Source organism: Martes martes (genome assembly GCF_963455335.1).
Source record: "Martes martes genome assembly, chromosome: 2".
Lineage (NCBI taxonomy): Eukaryota > Metazoa > Chordata > Mammalia > Carnivora > Mustelidae > Martes > Martes martes.
The window spans coordinates 71,240,431-71,266,837 of record NC_137889.1 but is presented as its reverse complement, the minus strand read 5'-3'; the positions used below and the strand labels follow the sequence as shown (position 1 = coordinate 71,266,837).

Genomic DNA, 26,407 nt, shown 5'->3' with positions numbered 1-26,407 from the left:
ACGTAAAGAGCTAAAAACAGTGATTCTGCACAACCAGTTCAAGGGCTGGTTTTCTTTTAGTGTCCGGTTTTGTTGTTCTTTCTCAACACCAAGAATAGACAATATGTGATGGGACAGAGGCAGATGAAACACCGCACAGAGGCTTGGGTCTTAGGGTGGGAATGTTGACAAAGCTGGTGGAGCGTGTGAAGTCTCTTACACGGCATGAGCATGGCAGGGAGCTCCTTGTGCGGAGAACAGTTTTCTCTCCCAACACATACTTTTATGTGTGCCAGCTCCACGCAGAAGTCATGTTTTTTCTGCCCTCCTTGGGTGGTATGTGATTCTTCCTCAAGAAGAATGTTGAAAACTACAACAGGGTATTAAAACATGGGGGGAAGGGGAGGATGTTCAGAAAAGTGTCAAAATGTATTTGCAAAATTTCATGAAAATCATTCTTCAGTTAAATGGCAGAATTTAAAAAGTTTCTTTGAACGTTCTCAAATGTGCTTTTGGAAACTTTATGGCTCATTGGATTAGAATTTTAGACATTTTCAGGGGTTCTACAATCAATAAAATAAGACTAAAATGTGAATTTGAGCAAAGAAGAAGTAGAAACTTTACTACAAAGCAAGAGAGTGATAAAGATGATTAAATTTAGACAGTCTTTCTTTTAGAGGAAATACTCTAATGCCATCTGTTGACCCAGATTTTTGTACAAAGATTTTGTACAGTTTTTAAAAATGTTTTGTGGGGTGCCTGGCTGACACAGTTGGGTAAGTGTCCAACTCTTAGTTTGACTCAGGTCATGATCTTAGGGAAACGGGATCGAGCCTTGCACTGGGCTCCACGCTGAGTGTGGGCTCTGCTTGGGATTTTCTCGATCTCCCCACTGTGCTCATACACTCTCTCTCTCTAAAATAAATATTTTTTTAAATATACGTATATCTTGTGACCATTTGCAAACATGAAAATGTAGCATTTTGTGTGAACATAAGTTCCATTAAAAGCTAATACATCCCCAGGAAACTATCGTAATTAAAAAGCCTTTGGAAACCTGGAGAGTTATCTTGATTAAATTAGGCTAATCTAGTAAATGCATCATAATTAAGAGGATTATGCCATTCTTTAGCGTTCAGCACACCAGGCATTAGATGTTTTGTCCCACTTTCTTTTTTTTTTTTTTTTTTTTTTTTTTTTTTTTAATTTTTTATTTATTTTCAGCGTAACAGTATTCATTGTTTTTTCACCACACCCAGTGCTCCATGCAATCTGTGCCCTCCCTAATACCCACCACCTGGTTCCCCCACCCTCCCACCCCGCCCCTTCAAAACCCTTAGGTTGTTTTTCAGAGTCCATAGTCTCTCATGGTTCACCTCCCCTTCCAATTTCCCTCAACTCCCTTCTCCTCTCCATCTACCCTTGTCCTCTATATTATTTGATATGCTCCACCAATAAGTGAAACCATATGATACTTGACTTTCTCTGTTTGACTTATTTCACTCAGCATAATCTCTTCCAGTCCTGTCCATGTTGCTACAAAAGTTGGGTATTCGTCCTTTCTGATGGAGGCATAATACTCCATAGTGTATATGGACCACATCTTCCTTATCCATTCATCCGTTGAAGGGCATCTTGGTTCTTTCCACAGTTTGGCGACCGTGGCCATTGCTGCTATAAACATTGGGGTACAGATGGCCCTTCTTTTCACTACATCTGTATCTTTGGGGTAAATACCCAGCAGTGCAATTGCAGGGTCATAGGGAAGCTCTATTTTTAATTTCCTGAGGAATCTCCACACTGTTCTCCAAAGTGGCTGCACCAGTTTGCATTCCCACCAACAGTGTAAGAGGGTTCCCCTTTCTCCACATCCTCTCCAACACACGTTGTTTCCTGTCTTGCTAATTTTGGCCATTCTAACTGGTGTAAGGTGGTATCTCAATGTGGTTTTGATTTGAATCTCCCTGATGGCTAGTGATGATGAACATTTTTTCATGTGTCTGGTAGCCATTTGTATGTCTTCATTGGAGAAGTGTCTGTTCATATCTTCTGCCCATTTTTTAATATGATTATCTGTTTTGTGTGTGTTGAGTTTGAGGAGTTCTTTATAGATCCTGGATATCAACCTTTTATCTGTACTTTCATTTGCAAATATCTTCTCCCATTCCGTGGGTTGCCTCTTTGTTTTGATGACTGTTTCTTTTGCTGTGCAGAAGCTTTTTATCTTGATGAAGTCCCAGAAGTTCATCTTTGCCTTTATTTCCTTCACCTTTGGAGACATATCTTGAAAGAAGTTGCTATGGCTGATATCAAAGAGGTTACTCCCTATGTTCTCCTCGAGGATTCTGATGGATTCCTGTCTCACGTTGAGGTCTTTTATCCATTTCGAGTTTATCTTTGTGTACGGTGTAAGAGAATGATCCCCAAACCAGGCAAAGACCCTACCAAAAAGGAGAATTTCAGACCGATATCACTGATGAATATGGATGCTAAGATTCTCAACAAGATCCTAGCAAACAGGATCCAACAGCACATTAAAAAGATTATCCACCATGACCAGGTAGGATTCATCCCTGGGTTACAAGGATGGTTCAACATTCGCAAATCAATCAATGTGATAGAACAAATCAATAAGAGAAGAGAGAAGAACCACATGATCCTCTCCATTGATGCAGAAAAAGCTTTTGACAAAATCCAGCATCCGTTCCTGATTAAAACGCTTCAAAGTATAGGGATAGAGGGAACATTCCTGAACTTCATCAAATCTATCTATGAAAAACCCACAGCAAATATCATCCTCAATGGGAAAAAGCTTGCAGCCTTCCCATTGAGATCAGGAACACGACAAGGATGCCCACTCTCACCACTCTTGTTCAACATAGTATTAGAAGTCCTAGCAACAGCAATCAGACAACAAAGAGAAATAAAAGGTATCCAAATTGGCAAGGAAGAAGTCAAACTCTCTCTCTTCGCAGATGACATGATTCTTTATATGGAAAACCCAAAAGACTCCACCTCCAAACTACTAGAACTCATACAGCAATTCAGTAATGTAGCAGGATACAAAGTCAATGTCCAGAAATCAGTGGCTTTCTTATACACTAACAATGAAAATTCAGAAAGGCAAATTAGAGAATCGATTCCATTTACTATAGCACCAAAAACCATAAGATACCTCGGAATAAACCTAACCAAAGAGGTTAAAGATCTGTACTCGAGGAACTACAGAACACTCCTAAAAGAAATTGAAGAAGACACAAAAAGATGGAAGACCATTCCATGCTCTTGGATGGGAAGAATAAACATCGTTAAAATGTCTATACTGCCCAGAGCAATCTATACTTTTAATGCCATTCCAATCAAAATTCCACCAGTATTTTTCAAAGAGCTGGAGCAAATAATACTAAAATTTGTATGGAATCAGAAGAGACCCCGAATTGCTAAGGAAATGTTGAAAAACAAAAATAAAACTGGTGGCATCACGTTACCTGATTTCAAGCTTTACTACAAAGCTGTGATCACCAAGACAGCATGGTACTGGCATAAAAACAGACACATGGACCAGTGGAACAGAGTAGAGAGCCCAGATATGGACCCTCAACTCTATGGTCAAATAATCTTTGACAAAACAGGAAAAAATATCCAGTGGAAAAAAGACAGTCTCTTCAATAAATGGTGCTGGGAAAACTGGACAGCTATATGTAGAAGAATGTTTTGTCCCACTTTCAAGCGTCAGCTGTCAGTTGCTTGCTAAAAAAAAGATCATGGCACCAGCCCTCATAGACTCTGAATCAATTATCCATCCAGTTCTTGAATTCTCCCTACAAGGTTCCTGCCTATTTTCCTCCATCTTCAATATAACTAGTGACAGGGAACTCACTCATTCCAATCTATTCCACCTTTGGATATAGGGAATAATTTTAGCCGTAAGAATCTGCAGGGAATTTTTTTAAGATCCTTCAAAATGGACTTAACACAGTACCTGGACAAGTATTTTTAAGCCTACCTTCAAATAACCCGGAGAAACTATGGACCGGTGGAAATTAAAATCTGAAGGGACACTAGGATATTCTTGCCCAAAAGAATTGAGAAAAGGCATTAAGTGTGGAACAGCGTTTACGTGTAGCATGAACTCCCTCCACCTCTTTCTAGCACAGTGATTGTTTATTTTCCCAACATCTACAAATTGCCAGAGTGATAAGGCAGTACAGAAGGGCTTTCTCCCAGTGTACCGGGGCTGAAAGGAAAGCGTCACTCTTGTCACAAGCAATTCTTGGGGAGCCCCAAGAGAGAAGTGGTTGAGGAGGAGATCATGTTCTCTAGGTGTCCTGATATACAGAGGCTGAGCTCTGAGAATGAAAATCCTGCTCCACAAGACACATTTTGGACATACTGTTCTTTTCAGGCACAGCAAACTCACGTAGCCATTATTACGGGTGACATACTAAAATGACAAAAAGATGCATTTTTATTTGCTGTGCAAGTATAAAGGAACTATTGTAAGTTCCTCGCTAGTGAATATCCTATGCTAAAGCCTCCCCACCCCCTTCCCCTACCACATAATAGTTTTAGAGCTTTGTTTGGTTTTGTCTTTTGCCGAGTCTCTAAGTGCCTCTGAAGCCAATTTCTGGAAGTTTTGTGTTGTGCCATCAAGGGAACTTTGGGGAATGTAGGGTATAAACACTAACCGATGAAATGTGGGCCCGTGCTGGGTGCTCTGATTCTAATCAGAAAAGAGAGATTTTTTTCATCACAACAAATCCTTATTTTTCAAAGAAAAATATTTACATCTGTATGCAATCATAACATTAATTTTAATGCTTTAAAAAATTGAGTCTAACTGGAATGCAATGCCAGCCCGAGGTGATTTGCTCTGAAAAACCAACTGAAATGAAACATGCCAGTTTATTTGTTATTCAAATAGCCAAATAAGACAAGGTATAATTAGTCCTGACTTCCTGTTCTTGCTCATACACCTGAGGCCCCTCCCTGCTCCGGCTCCAGCTCCACACACCCAGGATCTCAGGGGAAGCAGTGGAGACAGCTTTCTGGGGAAATGCCTCACTGTTCTACAGACTTGCAAGTATGTATCTGATCCACCTTGTTGAGAGGAGGATGGATGCTGTTTAGAGAATTAACTGTGTGAATCAGAATCAGGAAGGCGGTTTGCAAAGCAACATTTGCAGGGTGTTTGAGACTCTCTCAGGTGGTTGATTCAAGGAGCAGGTCAGATGTTTAATTCAGCTTTGTGTGTGTGGGTGAATCGGAGGTGGTGTGTACGTGTGTGTGTAAAATGTGACTCAACATTTTGATGGAAACATTGACTTTTTAGTTGATAGGATAGTCGGGATGGGGCCCACAAGCCCTGCCTGCTCGCAGGAGGATTTGTTCTCCACCTAATTGTTCGTCGTCTAACGTGAGAGAGTTCCTTCCTTACTGGGTCTTTCATTTATCATAGCTCTTCTTGGAAAGCTGGCCTCTAAGCGTGGTCATCTAGAAGGAACACAGCATGAGAACGAGGGAAAAGCACTGAGAACAGGGGGTGGCTTTGACCTGAGTTAGCTGGGAAAATCTTGGAAAAAGAAAGGAAACAAGTTTCCCTATGTTGTTACTGACTGACAAGGCCCGTGGATGGTTGAACTTGGCTTGCACTCACTCTGTTTTTCATGTTTGTTCTGCGGTTCCTAGGGGACACACACTAGCCATGCTTGAACATCGTTAGACTAGGCTGGGGCCAGAACATGGTGTGAGGAGCCACGAAGCTCCCCTACGCCTCAGTTAGATGCTCCAGCAAATCTGATGGGAGGCTGAAGCAGTCACCCTTGCCTGCTGAGCCTGGTTCAGCTGATGGGGCCTCGTCAACCAGCATGGTGTTAGCTGAAGGCTCCTTCGGAGAGGAGAGAGAAGAGAGAGAGGAGAGAGAGAGAAGCAAAGCCCTTTGCATTCTGAAGTTGCTGCTTTTTCAGAAAGGGGGATACTCTCCCTTCATCTTCTATCCCCACTTTCGTCTGTTTTTCTCCTCCACTACCCCTCATTGTGATTAGCTGGTAGCAAGACTAAGGCAAGAAATTAAGGTTCTAATGAACTAAGAAAAAGTATAGGTGAAACCCTCTGTACTTTGATTTGGGGGAAAGCTGTTCCACGGGTGAGGAAAAAATGGCATTCAATGAAGTTATTTTTCAAGTGCGAGGAAATCACTACCGGCCTTGCTAGTGGTCCATACGTGACCTGTTTCACATGGGTTTCTGTATTTATGTAGAGTTGAAGAGGACTTTGTTCCCTGTCCCTACTTTGGTTTTAGTCCTCTTTGGGTTTTGTAATTCTGAGGTAATCATTGTATCTCAATGGATAAGTTCCAAAAGCCTAGGAGACTGACAGCATTGTCTAATAAAACATCTCCCATTTTATTTCCTTTGGAATGCACTCCAAGTTACAACAATAGCTAGTAATTACCTGTCATAACTGTAACAACAAAGTAGCTGAATATGCACGTCTCGCTGTTTTATGTATGCAGTTTCTCCTTCTCAGGCTCTCTCTCTAATCCGTTCTTTCCCTCAATGCTTTGAAGGCTTGGAAACATGCAGTACAAATTTTCACAGTATAAGTAACTTTGAAGTGTGACTTGTCAGGTCATGCTGACTTAGTTGTGTGCCTGCAGAGAGGGTTGGTAAGAATGAATCTATTTTTTTTTTAACAGGTGTAACGAGAATCTGTGAATGAGTGACAGGAGAGTTGGGAACCTCTTTTTCCCCTCTAGACTGTGAAATTTACTTTTGTCTTCTCCTGGGAATGAATCACACTGCAGAGAGTCAAAATATCCACTAAAGCAAAAAATCAGGTTTTCAAGGCACTCTTGCAGTTGAGTGTAAGTAGGACAACCATACATTCTGGCTTAACCTGGCACAGTCCCCATGGGTTCCTGTAATTATGGTAGCCTGTTTCTTTCTCAGCAGTGACCTGACTTGAATGTCATCTTAAACATTGACACTGAGCATCTCCAAAAGGTGTGTGTGTGGGGGGGGGGAGGGTGTCAGTAATTCCATGTGCCATGGCAAAATGGCTGCTCGTCCAAAAAAGAAAGACAAAGAGAAAATTCTTAGAGTTAACAGCCAAAGATAGGTGGGAAGTTAGCAGTCAGCATTTCACGTTGATTGCTGTCTAAGAAAATAGTTCATAAACATAGACAATTAAATCAAGCTTGGCGAATATGTTTCAGCTCAAGGGCCAGTTTATCTAAACAGTGGGGAGTGGTCGCCCAGAACGCCATTGAGAAGGACTCTGAAATTAAGTCTGGAGCCAGTGGGAAAGAAGGTTTTGCCTTATTACTGATGTCTGTCATGAACTCTGGAAGAGGTAGTTGTAAAATGTAGACTAGGTATTAAATTTCACTATTGTAGAGTTAGATGGAATCCTAGTGATAATTCAACCCAGTTTTTCCCAAAATGTGTTCCATGCAACATTAACCCTTCAACATGGTTCTCAAAACATGTGTTCCATAGTCAAATAAGATTGAGAATGATGTCTGCCATTTTTCTCTCTTGGAAATTTAGTGTATATCAGCATGGTCAAAGTTCTAGAAAGTTCTGTAGTAAAGGAAGATATTTAACTTTGTTTAACCCGTTGCTCCATAAACGTCTTGGACCACAAAACCCTTTTTCCATGTTATCTGTCAAGTTGCAGCAAAACTGGTTTCTTGAGACACATTTGAGGAAACACTGGTCTAGTTCATTCCTCACATTTCACAAATAAACTCAAGCCCTGAAAGAGAGAACAACTGGATTACATTCAGTTTAGCTGGTCTGTTGACCAGGTAAAATCAGAACCCTGGATACTGATTCCCAGCTCCAAGGTCCTTTCTACTACATCACCAGTGTGGACACTACTGAAAGCAATCTAAGATTTTAACAGATCTGCAGCACAAATACTTGGTTGTAGACTCGACTTGTCTACTTTTATAGGTGTTTTTTAGGCATACTGATTAAACGCTACACACTCTTAATGTCCAAATATGAAGCTACCTCTTATGGCCAAAACAAGATAAAGTCATTTTGGAAGTTCCATTTTATTTGGGCTGCTTTTTCCTCTCCTCCCACCCTGTTTTATCTTTCTTTCTTAGGAGATAAAATGATTATGAGAAGAAAGAATTGGTAGACATGAGTCTGGTTTTGGTTCAAAGGCTATTTTATCATTTCCTGGCCTTTGAATTTCAAAAAGTCAGTTCTATTTATTGGTCTCTTTTCGACTAGAAGGTTAAAGTACATCTGTTGTCCTCACAAATTTAGCTATTGGCCTTCGAGCTAAGCAGTCATAAAATTATAGCCGTAGTAAATTTAGACGAGGACTAATTTCACTTTGGTCTGCCTATAAATCCACATGACAGAATAAACATGGTGTGTCTTGTGGTTAACGTGAACACATGTAAAAAATTAAGACATACTTGGTGACAAGACAGAAAATACTCCATAAAAATTAATTGGTGTTTAATTGAGGATGTATGAAATGCAATATTTACAGATGGCCTGACTTCAAGCTTAGGCATAAATAAAATTCACCTTGGGGATAAGTTCCCAATTTTTGTGATTCTCCGTTTCAGGGCAGAGCACTGCTATTCCTTTGGGAGAAAGGAACACCTGGAAAATATAACCCTTGCTGAACCACTGATGTCTCTGGGTTTTTTTGTTTTTTCCTCTACCCCCTTGATTTCCTTTATAACAGCAGTTAAAAAACTAGTTCCCTCAGTTTTCTTGGATCTTGTGCTTCTGTAAAGTCATATGGCTGCTTGCACTTAGGAAGGGGGCAGCAGCCGGCTAAGTTTGCCTTCCTGTAATCATTGATATCCCTTTGAAGATACATTTTTCTAGGAAGTACAAATCAGTGGAGGTGGGCAGCAAACATAGAGCTTCATCTTTCAGTGTAACTTTGTTTCTCTATGAGGATAAGGAAAGTGAGGTGTAGGAGAAAATAGAAACTAAGCTGTTCTTTAAAGTTTTATTTAATAAGCACCTCATTGTGTATTAACGGACTCCCAAGATTTACCATTTTCCTTAGAGTCGGAAAATATTAGCCAAGATTCATTGATGAAGCTTTATAAATTTGATAAATTGATTTTTTCATTTTAAAATTTTGTTCATGTTTAAAATACAGGGCACAGAAAATTTCTATGATACATAGTTGTGGTTCAAAAAGAGAAAGATACTGAAACCATCAGTTGTAAAATCTGTATTTCTGTTTACATGACAGTATTCAAGTAGATAGTACCAGTCAAACTTTAAACCAAGTGATGCCATATGTGATTTTTTAAAAACCTTTAAAGTATTTGTACACCATGCTGGGTAGTGTATATTCTACTTTGTCAGTGGCTGTGTTAGCTCCTTTCATTTCGCAGTTGAATTTATTGTCCTAAAAATCAACATTCTTGCCCTGTCTTGGAGAACCAGAGTGTTCTGAGCTTTCCCAGATGTACATCCCCCTCCAAAATACAGTTCTGAGCCCCACGGCCAGTTGCCAGGGTCATAAGAGAAGGAAAAAAGTAAGGTCACATCAGGGAGGTCAATTTTAAAATTCTCTTACACTGCCCAAGAATGGAAACGATTGTTAGTTTTCAAAGGCAGCCACTTGTTCAAAAGCAGCTGCGATCCCCCTGATTTTAGTTAGTTACCCTCGTGACCCCTTTTGATCCCCAACCCAGCTGTTGGTGTGACTGCAGTCAGATGGAGCCGCTCTCCTCCAGCAGGGGAGCTCTGACCACATCAGAGGTTACATTTAACCTCACCTTGAAATGTAGAAAGTGAACAATTAAATATTGAACTTTTCTATGTAAAACACCTTCTTGAATTTCAATCCTACCGTATCCTGCTGGTGCCATAATATGATCCTTGAATTTTTGGCATCATCTCATTTTTAAAAATCCTGAGAAAAAGAGATTATGCAACAGGAAGAAATATGTACATTAAAACGATGTGGATTTCAAAATCCCAGCACAGGATAATATAAAGAAATGGGCCATCTTACAGGGCTTTAAATATGACAGTCCTCTTTCTTCCCTGTTATCTTCTATGAACAAAAAAAAATTTCAAGGCTTGTGAAATTCATCAACATTATCCTCTCTCCAACAAATTAAGTTCAACCTAAGTATTCTATCCAAAGCAAGCTTAATCTGTAAGGATAAAGGCATAACCAACCAACTCAAAAGATTTTTTTTTAAGATTATTTATTTATTTATTTGATAGAGATCACAAGTAGGCAGAAGGGTAGGCAGAGAGAGAGGTGGGGAAGCAGGCTCCCCGCTGAGCAGAGAGCCCATTGTGGGTCTCGATCCCAGGACCCTGAGATCATGACCTGAGCTCAAGGCAGAGGTTTAACCCACTGAGCCACCCAGGCACCCCTCAAAAGATTTTTGAAAACACTACATCCTTTCATGTGAAAGAAGAGCTTCCATTCATTAGATGAAGTATATTCAGCATTTCTTAGGTCTGTAGTTGGCTTTTCCTCTCTACTTTGCCCCACTATTCGTCTCATGAAATAAATCCAGTTTAGCTGACATTTGTACCACCAGTCAGTTTCTGAATTCAAGTCAAAGTGCAATAAACACCTTGAGGAATGAACAAATGATTGATTGATGAATATGACTGTATCTCCTAACCCTTTTACATTGTATTTATCATTAATACAAGATTATTTTCTTGCCCTGTTTATGACCTTGTAATCTGACAACCAGTCTCAACTGGCTTACTCCTATATGAACAACTCTTAAGTTTTTTTTAATGAGAAGGGTTTGCTACAGTAATTTTTCAGTGTTTGGGTCTCAGCTCCCCATTGCATAGCAGTCTCATAGTTGCTTACCAGCTCCACCAGATTCGAGAGGAAGAATCAGTAAACCTTATTAAAATCTGTTTATACCCATAATAAAATATTTGATGAAAGATGAAGCTAAATGTATTAAAGAAAATGCAATTGTGAAAATTATCTGGATTTAATTGTTCTCGCTTTTTTTTTGTATTTATACATAAATGAGAATAGCCTATATCTAAAGGTAAAATGAAAACTATTCCATAAGGTTTTTGGGAAATAATGCCATATTTGCAAAGTACAAGGCATATAATAGGCATTGAATATATATATTCACTCTCTTGATTTAAATTTATGTAAGTCCTTATGGCTATCATAGTTCCCAAATACTATGTCCTCATCCTAACGATGAGATTGTAGTTATATATTTTAACCATTTTTATAGTTAAAAGGAAGTATGGTCAAGGTCTCCTTAAAGTTGAAGTTCATTAGAAGTACAAAATGGGAATGTAGTTAATTGGATTTTGACTTTCCAATACACTGGCTGGTGTTTTACCCACTAGATTGATGGCTTCTAGGTATAATAAATGGAATGAAAAAAAAAAAAAAAGGTTCAGGGATGTCCTCGAGTGGAATCTTACCTAAGTAGCCTTTCTCAGCTGTATTATGTACTTCTACACATGCTCTCTCTCAACCAAATTCTCTCCCCACTCCTATACTAGAAATAGCTTCCAGGATCTGGAGGAAAGGGAGAACGTATCTTCCAAGAAGGGACCACATTGAGCATGGCAAATTTATTTCATTAGACTTCAACTTCATTTGCTTTGTACCCTGCCCAAACAGCCATGCTGAGAATTCTGAGACATCTGGTTTTATTAGCAAAGACTATTCAGATCAACTGGTGATGTCTGTCACAGGATATGCAAAGGGGACAATGTCATTACCTGTTCCGTGCATTTAACCAAACCTGTGTTTTGTCCTAATTTTATAGACCTAACATTGTAGCTTGTCACACCAGTATTGCTTTTCCTAAGCAGCGCTGGCAACCAGAATTTATTATTTATTTATTTATTCAATTTAAATTTTAGTTAACAGTACAGTATTAGTTTCAGGAATATAATTCAGTGATGTGTCACTTACAGACAACACCCAGTGCTCATTACAACAAGTGCCCTCTGAATACCCATCACCCATCTAGAACATCTGCCAACCACCTCTCCTCCACCAACCCTCATTTTGTTCCTATTGTTAAGCATCCCTTATGGCTTGTTTCCCTCTCTCCTTTTTTTCTTTTCCCCCTTCCCGTATGTTCATGTTTCTTTCTTAAATTCCACATGAGTAAGATCATAACAATATTTGTCTTTCTCTGATTTACTTCACTTAACGTAAAACACTAATTCCATCCACATTGTTGCAAATGGAAAGATTTCTCTTTTTTGATGGCCAGGTAATATTCCTGTGTGTGTGTGTGTGTGTGTATCATATCTTTATCAACCAGAATTTAATACAGGAAAAACTTGAGATCAAAATGTAATCAACAAACCTGAGGTTTACCTTTTCTTTGAAGAATACCGAAAGTTTTGAATCCTTTCCAGGAAACTGTTGGAAATACGACCTTAAAGAAATCTAGCAAAACAAACATGCCCTGAGTACATCTTATCCATCTACTTTGCTGCATCAAAACTTTCAATCTCTGATTAGACTTTAAATCTTAGGTTAGACAAGAAAGAATGGACAAAGCTGATTTCGTCTTTTGAAGTAGATTATTTTGAGTTTAATTTTATGATTTTTAAATGCACTTCAGTATGGGTAGGCGAGTAGATATACTTCTCTCTGTATATGCCTCAAGGCAAAAACTGTAATAGGTACTATTTCAACTATCTGTTCAATCCTTTCTTCTTCATTTGTAAGCTAATTCTTCTTGATTAGTTCAGTGCTTTAAAATGTAGGTATTATTATTATTCAGGTATGGTGAGGCCAACAGATTAGGACTGGACTACCATTGAAAGGTAGTTTGTTATTCACAGTTCCAAGTATAAAGAGCATGCTATGCCATGTGGGACCCCAAGGGGGACCTCCAGGTGCCTCCTGCAAAGGGTGGGGGAGGTGGGAGGAGTGGGCATGGGCAAGAGCTTTATAGTAGTTTCCATAGGAAGGAATGGGTGAAGCAGGGTAAGCACATTTAAGATCCGCTGGTTTGAAAAATTGTAGCAAACTCTGTAGCCTAGGGACTGCTGTCCCCTGGTGTTTTGCCTCTGGTTCTGCGGTGATTAGAGCAGGACAGGAGTGGCCTGTCCAATACAAGTGGTAGTGGGAATGTGGCTCTGGTTCTGTGGTGATTAGAGCAGGACAGGAGTGGCCTGTCCAATACAAGTGGTAGTGGGAATGTGGCTCCAGAGTCCAGCTTTCATTTGAAAGGTATGCCCAGAGGAGTTATTTACTATATCCAAGAACTGCCTAGCCCTGGGAGAGGCAGACTTTCTGGGATCAGCAAGGCTCAGATGTCTAAAGCCTCAGAAATACAGAAGATAAAAAGACATGGTTAATATATTCTATGTACCGAACATTGTGCTGGAACATATAGCACACTTATTAAGTTAGTGAATTAAGTCAAAAACACCAGGTCTCTACGCTGGAAAAAGTTACAAGATAGAGAGGCAGATGAAGAACGGATTTCAGTAGAAGGTGGAAAGCGAAGTAGCATTGTGTAGTGATAAAGACAAGGGGCTAAGTCCATTGACGCACTTAGGGACCCAACATGGGGTCCTTATAATCTTAGAAGCTCTATCATATTTAGTATATTTCATAGAAGAGAGGCCATTAATTACTTGGATCTTTCATCAAAGAAGTTTCTGTATCATTTCTAGAAATGTTTTAAATGCAGTCCTGAATATAAAACCCTTCCATTTCACCAAGAACCTTAGAATCATGCAATTTTGATGGCTGTAGAGTCTTGTGTCCTCATATATGTGAGGTACCTGAACCAGGAAAGATAGCCAACTTTCCTGAAGTCACTCTCAGTTGAGCCTCGTTGCTCAGCCACTGCTAGCTCCAACGTGCAAATGGTTCCAATCATAAATTAAATGCACACTTATCTAAATATTGGCCAGGAACCACGCTGCCCTTTTGGTTGCTACAGGGAGTCTGCCATCTAAATATTTGCAGTTTTTCCCTGTCTCGAGTCACACCCTGTCTTACAACATTTTAACAACATAGAACTGGTCACTTGACAGGTACTTCTATCAGGAACAATCTGACTTTCCCTAAGAGTGTCAGTGCAATATAAATGACTCATAGTAATTGTTTGATGTATTGCTGAATATGGACAAATTTCATTTTTTCTCTGTACTATGTTTTCTGTATGTTACAATCTGAGAGGCTTTTTAAATATTATTCATGGAGCTGGAGAACAAATAGCATGAGTGCTTAGAAAGCAAAAACCACATCAGTTTCATGGTTTGTAAGCACCAACCTGTTCCACCATGTGCAATTGTGGAAGACTGGATGAACCACCTCAGAAGACAAAATAGGTATTAAACTGTCTCAGAAAATGCAGTTGTTGCCTTAGTCTTTCTGACATTTTAAAAGTCTATTTCAGGTATTTTATTGCACTTACTGATTAGTTTCTTCAGCCTTTCGTGTATCATCATTGCTTAGATTATATTTGGTCTTAATTCATTTTTAGAAAACTGCAGGTTCTGTGGGATAAGTCTGCTAGAAAAGCATTCTACAACATTCACGTGACTAAACAAAATGTCAGTAAATGCTCAATTAGAATCTCATGGTCAAATAAGTTGAGTAAATACTAGATCAGACAGTGTTTATTCTTCTCTGCAGGACTTTCAGGGCCTTTAATAAGAAAATGTGAATTGCAAACATCAAGAAGTAAGACCTATAGCATCTTTCAAATCTATTTGTCCACAGATCTTTCACTATTTGGTTTTTCATGGGAAGCATATTCTGAAGTAACAAGGAGCAGATCACATTTTTATTTTTTTTAAGATTTTATTTATTTGACAGAGGTCACAAGTAGGCAGAAAGGTAGGCAGAGAGAGAGAGAGAGAGGGAAGCAGGCTCCCTGCTGAGCAGAGAGCCCGATGTGGGACTCGATCCCAGGACCCTGAGATCATGACCTGAGCCGAAGGCAGAGGCTTAACCCACTGAGTCACCCAGGCACCCCACAGATCACATTTTTAAAGTATTGAATATACAGTACGCTGGGGATCAATTAAAAAAAATGTTTAGAAGTTTTTTTCTGCAATTAAGTCTATTTCCTAGGTGGGAAAATAAGGCGTAAATACAGTAGGCGTCGAATAATGGCGTGAGGAAATAATACAGAAGCTGTCACAAAGGGCTGTGTGATCAATGGTCAAATGAAAGATGTTCAGATTTGTTCAGGACAGAGGTAAGGGAAACAGAACATAATTTTACATGCAGTTAGGTGCAAGGGACCAGAGGTACAAGATGCATAAGATCTGGTTGCTATGCTAAAGAAGTGAGTAACTTGGAGGGAGAGCCAGGCCTTGGTGACACAGGATGGTATGGTCCACGCCTCACAGACCCAGCCAAACTGCTTACCCTTTGTGTGCCCGTGAGTCTCCCGGAGGATCTAAACTGATTGAGCAGATTTGGGATGAGAATCAAGAGTCTGCAAAACAATCTGAGGGTTTTGAAGGGACATGGGGTGGGAAGTTGGGTGAGCCTGGTGGAGGGTATTATGGAGGGCACGTATTGTATGGAGCACTGGGTGTGGTGCATAAACAATGACTTCTGGTACACTGAAACACTGAAAAGAAATTTTAAAAATTAAAAATTAAAAAAAAAGTTGGCATTTCTGGTAAACTCCCCAGTGATGCTGATGCTGCTGGTCCAAGAATCACACTTTGAGGAGCAAGAAGTTAGAGCAGGGGTTGGCAAACTTTTTCTCTGAAGTCCAGATAGAAAATATTTTAGGATTTGTGGGCCCTATACTGTGACGCAGCTGCTCACCTCTGTCACTATAATGCAAAAGGAGCCAGAGACAATATGTCAATGAATGACCATGGCAGGGTTCCAGAAAAAACCTTGATAGACTCTGAAATTTGAACTTTATGTAACTTTCATATGTCACAAATTCTTCTTTGATTTTTTTGCAAAAAAAAAAAATTATGGACACCTTTCTTGCTTGGCTCATGGGCCATATGAAAACAGGTGATGGGGCTGCAGGCTGTAGGTTTGCTGGCCTGGGAGTTAGAGGACAGGACACCATACTCCCTTGGGTGGCTGGCAGTGGTTTCCTTATGAAGCACATCTAAGCAAAGCAATTACTCTTGCCCTTTTTGAAACCTTCATTGTATTTGTCATGCTTTATTTTCCCGCCAAATGTTACTTTGTATCTTTTCCATGGAAGATAAAGACCGTCCTCAAGTCGTTGCCCAGTTTACCAGGCTTTATTCTATTACCTGTAATATGTAATCATACCTTCTACATAGAAGATGCCCAGCAAGCATATGTTCGGCTGGATTTAATCTGTTGAAGGAGCCTTTAGCTTGGCTATAAGGAAGAGTGGTTCCTAAGTGGCTTGAATAAGAGAGCAGGAGAGAATTCCAAGGAAGAGAAAGGATAAGCAAAGGAAGGTCAGCAAGGGCTACATCGGGACTATGTTGGAGATAATAAATCCATGCAAATATTTAATAGAAACAGAGGATTCATATAGAAAAATGATAAATGGAATCAGGGCCAGGTATATAAATGGCTTCAGTGACAGATCTGAAGTTTGGAGACTGATGTATGTAGGGAAGAGCTTTAATCTGATACAGAATCAAGAAGGAATCTGTAGTTCACCAGAGATGGCAACATCCATTAACGTAATCCACAGTCAGTTCTCGTGGGTGAAGATCTGGTCTGTGACTATGGAAAGAGAACAGTAAAGAAGGAACTGGAAGATGATTCTAGGCTGGAATGTTCTGTGCAACTTTATGAAGATGAATAAAACCGGGCGCCGTGGTGACTCAGTCAGTTAAGCATCTGCCTTCGGCTCAGGTCATGATCCCAGAGTCCTGGGATTGAGCCCCACATTGGACGCCCTGGGGAGTTGGTTTCTTCTTTTTTTTCCTGCTCCTCCCCCTGCTCCTTCTCCTCTCTCTCGCTCTTTCCCTCTCTCACTCTCTCAAATAAATAAAATCTTAAAAAAGACAAAGGAAATTACAAAATGCCCCAGAGTCAAGAAATACTGCCCTTTTCTACCATCTCAGAAGTAATATGTGTTGTGTTGCAGAGGCTGCTCTGTTGGCCAGGCGGTGGTGGTAATTATCTTTTAATTCCCAAAGTCTTACCTGTTCTTTTATGAGTAACCCGTATTTAATTTTTAATAGTTTCTCAAGTTAATACTCGGAGTGTTAGCAAACTGGTTTTATTTTCAGATTAAATATGGGTATATACTTAAACTATGCTATATAAATACAGAAAAAAGTTAGCCTCCGATGCCATATTTTTACAAAAGAGTGCAAAGTCCAGAGAATTTTATAGAATAGGAGACTCAGGAAATCCGAGTGCCGATGAAGAGGTAAATGGACAATACCGTCCCAGAGACCTCAGTGCTTTAGTTGTAAGTGGCACATTCCTACATATTTCTTTAAAAATAAATCACATTCAGGGGAGGTTTTAGGGCAGCTTCATGTTTTTTTGTGAAAATCCTGTTGAGAGTCTGAGGCGCTCGGGGAATAAGGCAAGCGTGAGAGAGAGAGCGCGCTAAAACCGTCTGGCAGCTGGCAGCCTCCTACACCGCTGTCCTGGTTGTTTGGGAAAGGAACAGTGCTGACCGGCAAGAATGAATTACAGTGCAGCCTCCGTCTCCCTACCTCCCGGAGGCCAGGCGGGCTGCTACAAAGTTTTGTAAATATCAGAAATGTGGAAAGCATTACATTTGTTACTGCTCAGCTGATCCAAAGTCTCAGGGTCAACAAAAATATTGCTGCCTATGATTTTTTAACATAATGACTTGCTCTCCTTGATACGTGAGGTATTTTGAGCATAATGTTTATATTTCCTATTTTTCTTAAGGTCCGAATGATCAAGTTGTAGGGGCATCTGCGATAAAACATTTTACAAGACACTTTGAATTTCTGTTCCTTTTGTTTTGTAACTAAAATAGTTTTTCCACATTTCACGATATCCCTTATTTCAAGGTTGATAAAGTATACAAGATGCTTTACAAAGAAAACCTGGGGGAATTGTCTAGTCATTAATTTCACGGTCTAAAATGTAGCGTTTCCCTCAGTAACATTGACACAGATCTTTTTTTTTTTTCCTTAAATCAAAGGAGTATCTTACTACAGGGCATTAGCCTCTTACTTCTGCTTTATTATTTTAAACATCACCATTTCCTTTCTTTCTCTCCTGTCCTTTGACCTCCATTTGGCCTGCAGATGGTTCTGTGAGGGGAAGGAGCTACACAACACTCCTGATATTCAGATCCGCAGTGAGGGTGGGGACCTCCACACCCTGATCATAGCAGAGGCCTTCGAGGACGACACAGGTCGCTATACCTGTCTGGCTACAAACCCCAGCGGCTCAGACACCACATCTGCGGAGGTGTTCATTGAAGGTAAGGGGGGGGGGGTACGTGATTTAAAGGGGTAGATGGGGTCTGAGAGCTTGAGTCAGGCTTCACTGGGAATGTGCTTTTCCAACACAAGCAACATAATGGCGTTGTGACTCCAACCTCTTTTCTCCTGAAAATTTTATATGAATCGAACAGTTCTGACACTTGGGCATACATCAACTATGTCTAATGTCAATATTTGTTCCTTTTAATTGAAAACATTTCAGCTACATGAACTATGAACTTGAATTTATTGAAAATATAAAATCTCTTATTTTGGTTTCTTTAGTGACGAAAGAAAGGGGAACATATTGAAATACGATGTCTATCAGCCAGAGAGAGTCTAATTATAAATGATTTAGGAAATCATTCATGGAAGTGCTAAATGATTGAATATTTGTAAATGTTCTCATTTGTATTCTAGAATTTTTCCTCTTTATTAAGATTGTGTTTTTCCTCCTAAATGTACTATGAACTTGGAATCACTAGGTGGAAAAAAACCTCAAGAATCAGTATTGTATTGAAAAGGGTTAGATAGAGAGTGGAATATTTCTTTCGTTCTCGACAAGACTCAGCCTGTGGGAAATTAGTAGGAAACTTGATGTGAAAATATCTAGTTTTAAATTATTGTTGTATTTTGATCAATACCAATAATTTGAGTTGGAAATCCTTTAAGCGCCACAGTGTACATACTGTTTCTAAATCCATAAATTGGTGAATACTCTATTAATTGGTTGCTTTTCAAAATAGTAGTTAAAATACAAAAAGGATTCAAATCCTTGAGGTCTCCACTACCTTACTCTTCCTCTTTTTATGTTTTTTTAACCATTTAATTCCAACAAATTTCTTTATTAAGGTAGAAGAAAGCAAGGTATGAATCATAATTCATAGCTCTTTTAAGAGTTGACCAAAAATGTAGTTTCAGAGGAATTACTATCACTGACAGAAAGTATGTACCTTTACTTTTAATAAAAGGATCCTCTGAGTTGTCTTTGAATGTAAACCTCTATGAGCTCCTCAAGAGACCTTGTCCTGTGAATGAAAGCAAATATTTTGTATAGAGCAATAAGTAATACTTACATGGCACTTATAAGTGTATGCATACTCATGCATAATGATTTAAACTTCCCTGTATGGCTGTGAGGTGTTAATAGTATCTCCTTAATAGTATCTCCTTCTATCTGTGGGTTAACTGAGGCCTAGAGGTTAAAGCAGCTCTTTCAGAGTCACCCCGGGGATTTGAACCCAGGCAGTCTTGCTCCAAGACCCATATTCTTAACTACTGTGTCATACATTTTAGAGTGCTAAACGAATGACTAAAAAGACTTAAAATTTAATAAGTTAGCAGTATTAGTCATGGGTGGGAGGCTGGGTGGCAAACATCTTAAAGCGTTTTAGAATCCAATGAAAGGACTTAAGATGAGAGAACTTACAATGAAAGAACTTAAACTTGCATACGAAAACTGTTTGCTAATGATGACCAGATAGGTCTCCGAAATCCAAGTTCAGATAGAGCCTCTTAAAATTAAATGCTTTATTTGCTTTCAGTGTTGCTGGAAAATGTGGTGAGTTTTAGTGTGCATTGCTTTTATACTACAGATGTTATGGGAAATCACATTCAATTTAATAGCCTACCAAATGAGTTCAGCCTGTGTTTATTAAGGCCCTACTATGTGCCAGATAATGCAGGCACAAATATGATTAAGAGCCATTCCCTGGTATCCAGGAGTTCCCAGTCTAACAGCAGAGATGGACACATAGAAAAAAAAAAAAAAACAACAACCAGAATACAAGCGATGTTATAAGTGACATAATAGAAATATATAAAGTGTTACAAGATACAAACTAACTTCAAAGGTTAACTGAAATATATATATGAGATATACCTACTTTTCACATAATAAAAGAAAATATTTCTCTACTTCTTGAAACCAGTTTCAGTATCTAATTCTGGTAAAGCTGCAACATTCAGACCACGGTCTTTAATTACTTCAGTGAGTTTGCTTCTTCTATATAGAAGTTCCTGAACTCTCAGTCCTTTCCTGCCTTTGAAATCCTCCAAATGAGTTATCAGCTGGCAAAAACTAATTACTGGTTCCTGGTGTGCCTGGGTGGCTCAGTTGCTGAAGTGCTCAACTCTTGATTTAAGTTCAGGTCATGATCTTGGGGCTCTGGGATCCAGTCCCATTTTGGGCTCTGTGCTCAGTGGTGAGTCTGCTTAGGGATTCTCTCTCTCCCTCTCCCCTAGCTCATGCTCTCTCCCACTCTAAAATAAATAAATCAGTAAACATATATTTTTAATCACTGGTTCTTTATACCATACACATTTCATGCCAGAACTTCAACAAAGATAATAGATATTTCTCAGTGTACAGTTTTCCACATGATAACACTGGACTTACTTAGGTAGCCAACTAGCAATGGGGTGTCTGTGAGTTTAGATAGATTGTGTGTGAAGGGAGGATGAGGGAACTGGGCAGAACAAGAATAAAGAGCCACTAAGAGTCAGTTTCCTGGGGTGCCTGGAAGGCTCAGTCAGTTAAGTGTCTGCCTTCTGCTCAGGGACCTGTGACCGAGCCTGACTTTGGGCTCCCTGTTCAACGGGGAGCCTGCTTCTCCCTCCCCTTATGCCTCTCCTCGCCGGCACTCGTGTTCTTGCTCACTCTGCTCTCTCTCTCTCAAATAAATAAATAAGCTTTAAAAGAAAAGAAAGAAAGAAAAAAAGAAAGAAAGAAAAGAGTCAGTCTCCTAAGCCTGAAGTAAGTTGCCTTAGAAAATTGGCTCATTAGTCTATGAAGTATAGATCATAATTTAAAAAACAAAAAAAACCCCACAAATTTTAGTGTATTTTTTATCCTAAAGAATATTTACATGTAAGAAATTTTTATTTTTACTTCTGTTATTATATTTTTAGAGAGTATGTGCATGCGGGGGTTGGGGATTGTGGCAGAGGGAGAGGGAGAAAGAGAATCTATGCTCAGTGCAGAGCCTGACACAGGGCTGGATCTCACAAGGCTGAGACCATGACCTGGCTGAAATCAGGAGTCTGGCGCTTAGCTGAGCGAGCCACGCAGGTGCCCCAGGAAATTTTTATACTTACTCATTCCAGCACTGAATTAGACTCGCACAGATCTCTGTGGAGTTGGATCCTAACCATGTTGCTGTTAACTGTGTAAGCAGGCAGTCAACTGTGGGGTCTATCAAGGCTAGGAAGTTTTTTTATAGAACTTCAAAATCTCAATAAAACCTTAGCTAAAAATGTAACCTGCTGGTTGAAAACTAGATTTCACTGTCTTATGCATCAAGTTTTAGAAGGATACTAAATAAACTGTATCTTGGGAACAGCAGCCAACGCTTATTTAGCCTTAACTAGAAGCCAAGGGCTGTTCTGACAAAAATCACCTCCGTTTTCTGATTGAGGAAGTAGAAACTCAGAGAGGCTGAGGATGTCCATGACCTCTCTCACACACACCTAGGATTCAAGGATTGAAAGCCAGGTCGTCTGACTCCGGAGTCTGCCCTCTTAACCACAGAGTTAAATGCACATGAACTCATGATGATGGCGGCATCGGGGAACCTGTGTGTTCAAGGAGCAGAAGGAAGTCTGGGGAGGGGACGGCTTGGAGGGTTGGGCCATGGTCAGCACACGTGTGACCTAGAGCCCTGTGGTTACTGTTAGCAGTTTGGCCTTTATACTAAATAAAATCCCTAATGATGGAGAGTTTAAACTGAAAGGTCACATTATCTGACCTGTATTTTTCAACTGTTGCTCTGGTATATCATCGGACACCAGCTAGAAGCCTTCTGCAGCAGTATGGAGGAGAAGCCATGGGACTTCAGGAGTACTGTCATAAACGGAAGGAGAGAGTCCGACTTGAGTTACGAGTTCAGAGTAGACCCCAGAAGCCGTGTGGTGGACTAGATGTGGGGGTGAAAGGGATCAGGGACAACTCGGTGGACTTCAGCTTTACCATTTGTGCGGACTGTGTTGCTAGTCTCTGAAACGTGGAGGACTGGCGAGGAACAGGTTTAGGGGCAGAGGAAAGTAAGAGCTTTGTTTTGAACATGCCAAGTTTGAAATCCCTATTTAGAGAAGTCAGTAAGTAGACATAAGAATATAGCCTAGCACACAGGATGAGAATGATATTTTAGGGAGCATCAGGATGTGGGTGGTAATGAAAGTTATGGGGCTGGGCATACTACTGGTCAGACTCATGAGGGGAAAAGATGTGATGGGAAAGAATAAGGGGGACCAAGTCGGAGCCGGGGATGATCCTTCCCACCATGTTGAATTTCCAAGAGGAGGAGATGCCAGCAGAGGAGAATAAGAAGGAGCCCCTGGGATAGGGGAGAACCAGTCAGAGTGGCATAAGAAGGGGCAGGAGACAACGTTTTAGGAAGGAGGATGATGCCAGCTCTGTCCACTGCTGCCTCAGAATCCAGTCAAAGGAGGACAAGGAGGAAACCACTGGGGTCTGCAGCTGTGGATGTTGCCCGTGATTTTAACAAGAAGGGTTTGGGGAATTTGGAGAGCACCAACAATCACATGGAATGAGTTGAGAAAAGTTTGCAAAATATGGGAGGAGAAACAACAAATAATCGTGACAGGAAAGTTTTGTTCAACCACCAGCAGAGATATGGGGTATCTAGGAAGGAGTGTGAGGTCAAGAAAGATGGTTTTTTTGCACTTTATTTGCTTGTTTGTTTTTATACCGGAGTTACTAGAGTATGTTTCTATGCTAATGCAAATAATCCTGGACCATGCAGAAGGGAGAAGAGTAAGAATGAGACCAAAGTCTTGGAAAAGGAGAAAGGGAATGGAATCTGACCCACATGTGTGCTAGATGGAGAGGGGGTTACCCTCCAGGAATAGATGGCGAATAATCTTAAATTCATGATAGAAAAGGTAAATGTAAGCATGTGAAATAAATACAGACATCTCAAGTTTCCATCACTGCCACCTTCTCCTGATTGTAAAATTGTTTACACAGATTATTACAGCCTTAGGAGCTCCCCAGAGGGCAGGGTGATCCTGAAATGTGGGTTGAAGGGGTGGGATTAAAACTGACCTTGTAGGAATTGGATGGAGAGGAGGGCAAGACAGCATGAAAGATGTGGGGAAGGGGCAGGAATCCTTGAGCATAATTCAGGGTGGCAGACCCTGTGTGACATTTATTTGTAGGTTCTCAGTGCTTTGAATCATCAGATAAAATATGTGCCCCTTTAAGGGACATTTGGAAGCATACAGAGATATTGTAGAGAACTCCACCAGGGGAGAGCCCCTCTGAGTATATGGTTTCTTTTATGGATTTTAAAGATATACTACGAGAAGCTAAAGGAGTTAAAACACAGCCTTGGGGGTTTCTTACCTCATTTATTTTGAAATAACTTTTATAATATTTTCTGGCTAGCTTAGTTCTTAGCTCCATGACCTTGAACAGTTACTCAGTGGCTCTATGCTTCATTTTCTCCATCTCTGCATGGAGAAAATTAGATTATTATAAGGATGGAGAGCAGTGCCTGGCATACACTATGAGCTATGATAGCTGTTCTAAAAATAAGAATTTTTTTTAGAAACTTAAAACATACAGGTAGAAGGAAGGTATAAAAACCTTGTGTAATGTGATAACTCTGTAACAGTTACTCTTCATATTTTGATCTTTGCAGTCTTTATCCTGTGTGTGTACATTTTACTCTGCATACTCTTTTGTACCTTGTTTTAGACTTAATTGTCACAACTACATGTCATTAACCTTTTTTTTTTTCTTTTTTTTTTTAAGAAATAGAAAGCAAGCAGGGGAGGGGGACGGGCAGATAGAGAGAGAGAAAGAGAGTCTTAAGCAATCTCCATGCTGAACATGGAGCCCAATGCAGGGCTTGATCCCACAACCCCAAGTTCATGACCTGAGCTGAAACCAAGAGCTGGACGCTTAACCAGCTGGGCCATCCATGTGCCCTATGTTAAACTTTCTTTAAAACTCACTTAAATGTCCTTATAGTCATTCATCATTTATAAAATTGTAAATCACCGGGATTGCTTCATTAGTTTTATCTGAATCTTAAATGATTCTTGCTGCACTGGTGATTATAGCAACTGAGAGAGAAGGGAGGGAGAGGATGAGTAACTCCAATAGGGGCGGAGTATATTTACTCCTTAAATTTTGGAAAGCAACGCATGCACAAAGGAGGAACTCCATGACCAGTTTCACTAAAGTCCCTCAAGGTCTCAAGTGCATATTTAATATATACATACATTTTTAAATGGTTGATTATGGTAAAGTTGCACACATGTATCTGAAGCAGCCACTAGAATATTACAGACTACATGTCTGATGTCACGGAAAGGCATTTTACAATGTATTCAGTGAGTAGGGGGAAACAGTAATTTAACAATAGGCATAATATCGTCTTCTTAAAACATATATGTACACAGGGATAAACTGTAGAAGGATATGCTCTGAAGTTATCTGAGTTGTGGTCTTCCAAATGATTATTTTTTCTTTAATTTTTACTATTATAACATTTTCTGGGTCTTTTCCTACAAGGAAGTATTAAATGGGATATGTATTTTAAATGAAAAGGGAACACCTTTTAAAGGCAAGACAGCAGGTGCATTTTTGTGACATTTCCACTGGTACTGCATTTCCAGAATAGAGCAGAGTTCATGGCATTTCGTTCCTTCACTGTGTGTGGGGAACAATATAGAAATAGCATTTAGGTGAACAGTGGATAAACAGTAGGTGGATAGTAATTCCAAGACTGGAGCCTCCATCAAAAACTGAAAAGTGATGGGCTTTTTTTGTTTTTTTAACTTTTTAATTTTTTAAATAACATATAGTATATTATTTGTTTCAGGGTACAGGTCTGTGATTCATCAGTCTTACACAGTTCACAGCACTCACCATAGCACATTGTCCATCACCCAGCCACTCCATCTCTCCCACCCCCTCCCCTCCGGCAACCGTCAGTCTGTTTGCTGAGATTAGAGTCTCTCATGGTTTGTGATGTTTTGATAAATACAAAAATGTTAACCAGTGACAGGAATGTCCTTTCCTGACCAGGAGGTGCCGGGCAGATGACCAAAGGGAGGAGACAGAAGGAGAGATGGAGGGGAGAGTCATCTTGAGTGGGGAGGGAACTTGCTGGCACAGATAAGGAGATTTGATCTGCTCCCTCATCTGCAAGAGCTGCTCTGACACCTGAGACAGAAGGTGACATTGAGATTTCACAAGGGTTGAACAGGTGTGCAAAAACTAGCAAACGTATTCTTATCCAGGGGTTACCAACCTTTTTGGCCCTTTACCTTTTTCTGAAAATCAGCTGGAAAAAAAATTGGAGGAAATCGGAGGGGAAGACGAACCAGGAGAGACTGTGGACTCTGAGAAACAAACTGAGGGTTTTGGAGGGGAGGGAGGTGGGGGGTTAGGTGAGCCTGGTGGCAGGTATTAAGGAGGGCACGTATTGCATGGAGCACTGGGTGTGTGCATAAACAATGAATCTTGGAATGCTGAAAAATAAAATAAAATTTTAAAAAATATTTTAAAAACTGGGAAAAAATGATTTTTTTTTTGAAAAAAGGAAAGGTTTTCTAACTAGATAATCAGAGGGGATTTTATTTTTAAGATTTAATATGTTTGGAATCAGATGAAAAACAGTTATTTGTCTCCCCAGTTTCTGGCCACTTTGAGAGCATCTGTGATAACTTCTGTGGGATTTTTGTTCCCCCACCCTTTCTCTTTAATGCTCCTGTGATTCCAGTAAAACTGAGCTGTCTCAGGTTACCCATGATTTTCTGGTAACCGAGGCTACTGATTTTTACTCCTGTTTCCTCTGCTCAACGTCCCATACCTCCTCTCATGGTTAAAATTTTCTGTCTCTATCACCTATTTTTGATGGTTTGCTGGTTCTGCTGCTCTTTTATTTTGCTACTCCCCCAGTTCATCTTCCCAATTACAACTCTCAGTGCCTGGGCATAAAGTCCAAACACTTTGGCCCTCTTATTCTTCATTCCACACCTTTCTTGACTTGCCTCCCACTGCTGCCCCCTCCCCCAGCATG

At 40.0% G+C, this 26,407-nt stretch overlaps 1 protein-coding gene across 1 annotated transcript in view; it reads left to right on the top strand.

Moving 5' to 3' along the window:
• PALLD (palladin, cytoskeletal associated protein) overlaps positions 1-26,407 on the top strand; it is a 414,827-nt gene that overhangs the window by 163,239 nt on the left and 225,181 nt on the right. Inside the window, exon 4 of the mRNA XM_080831100.1 lies at positions 18,174-18,352. Coding sequence (XP_080687226.1) covers positions 18,174-18,352 — 179 coding nt within the window. The remainder of the gene's footprint in view (positions 1-18,173; positions 18,353-26,407) is intronic.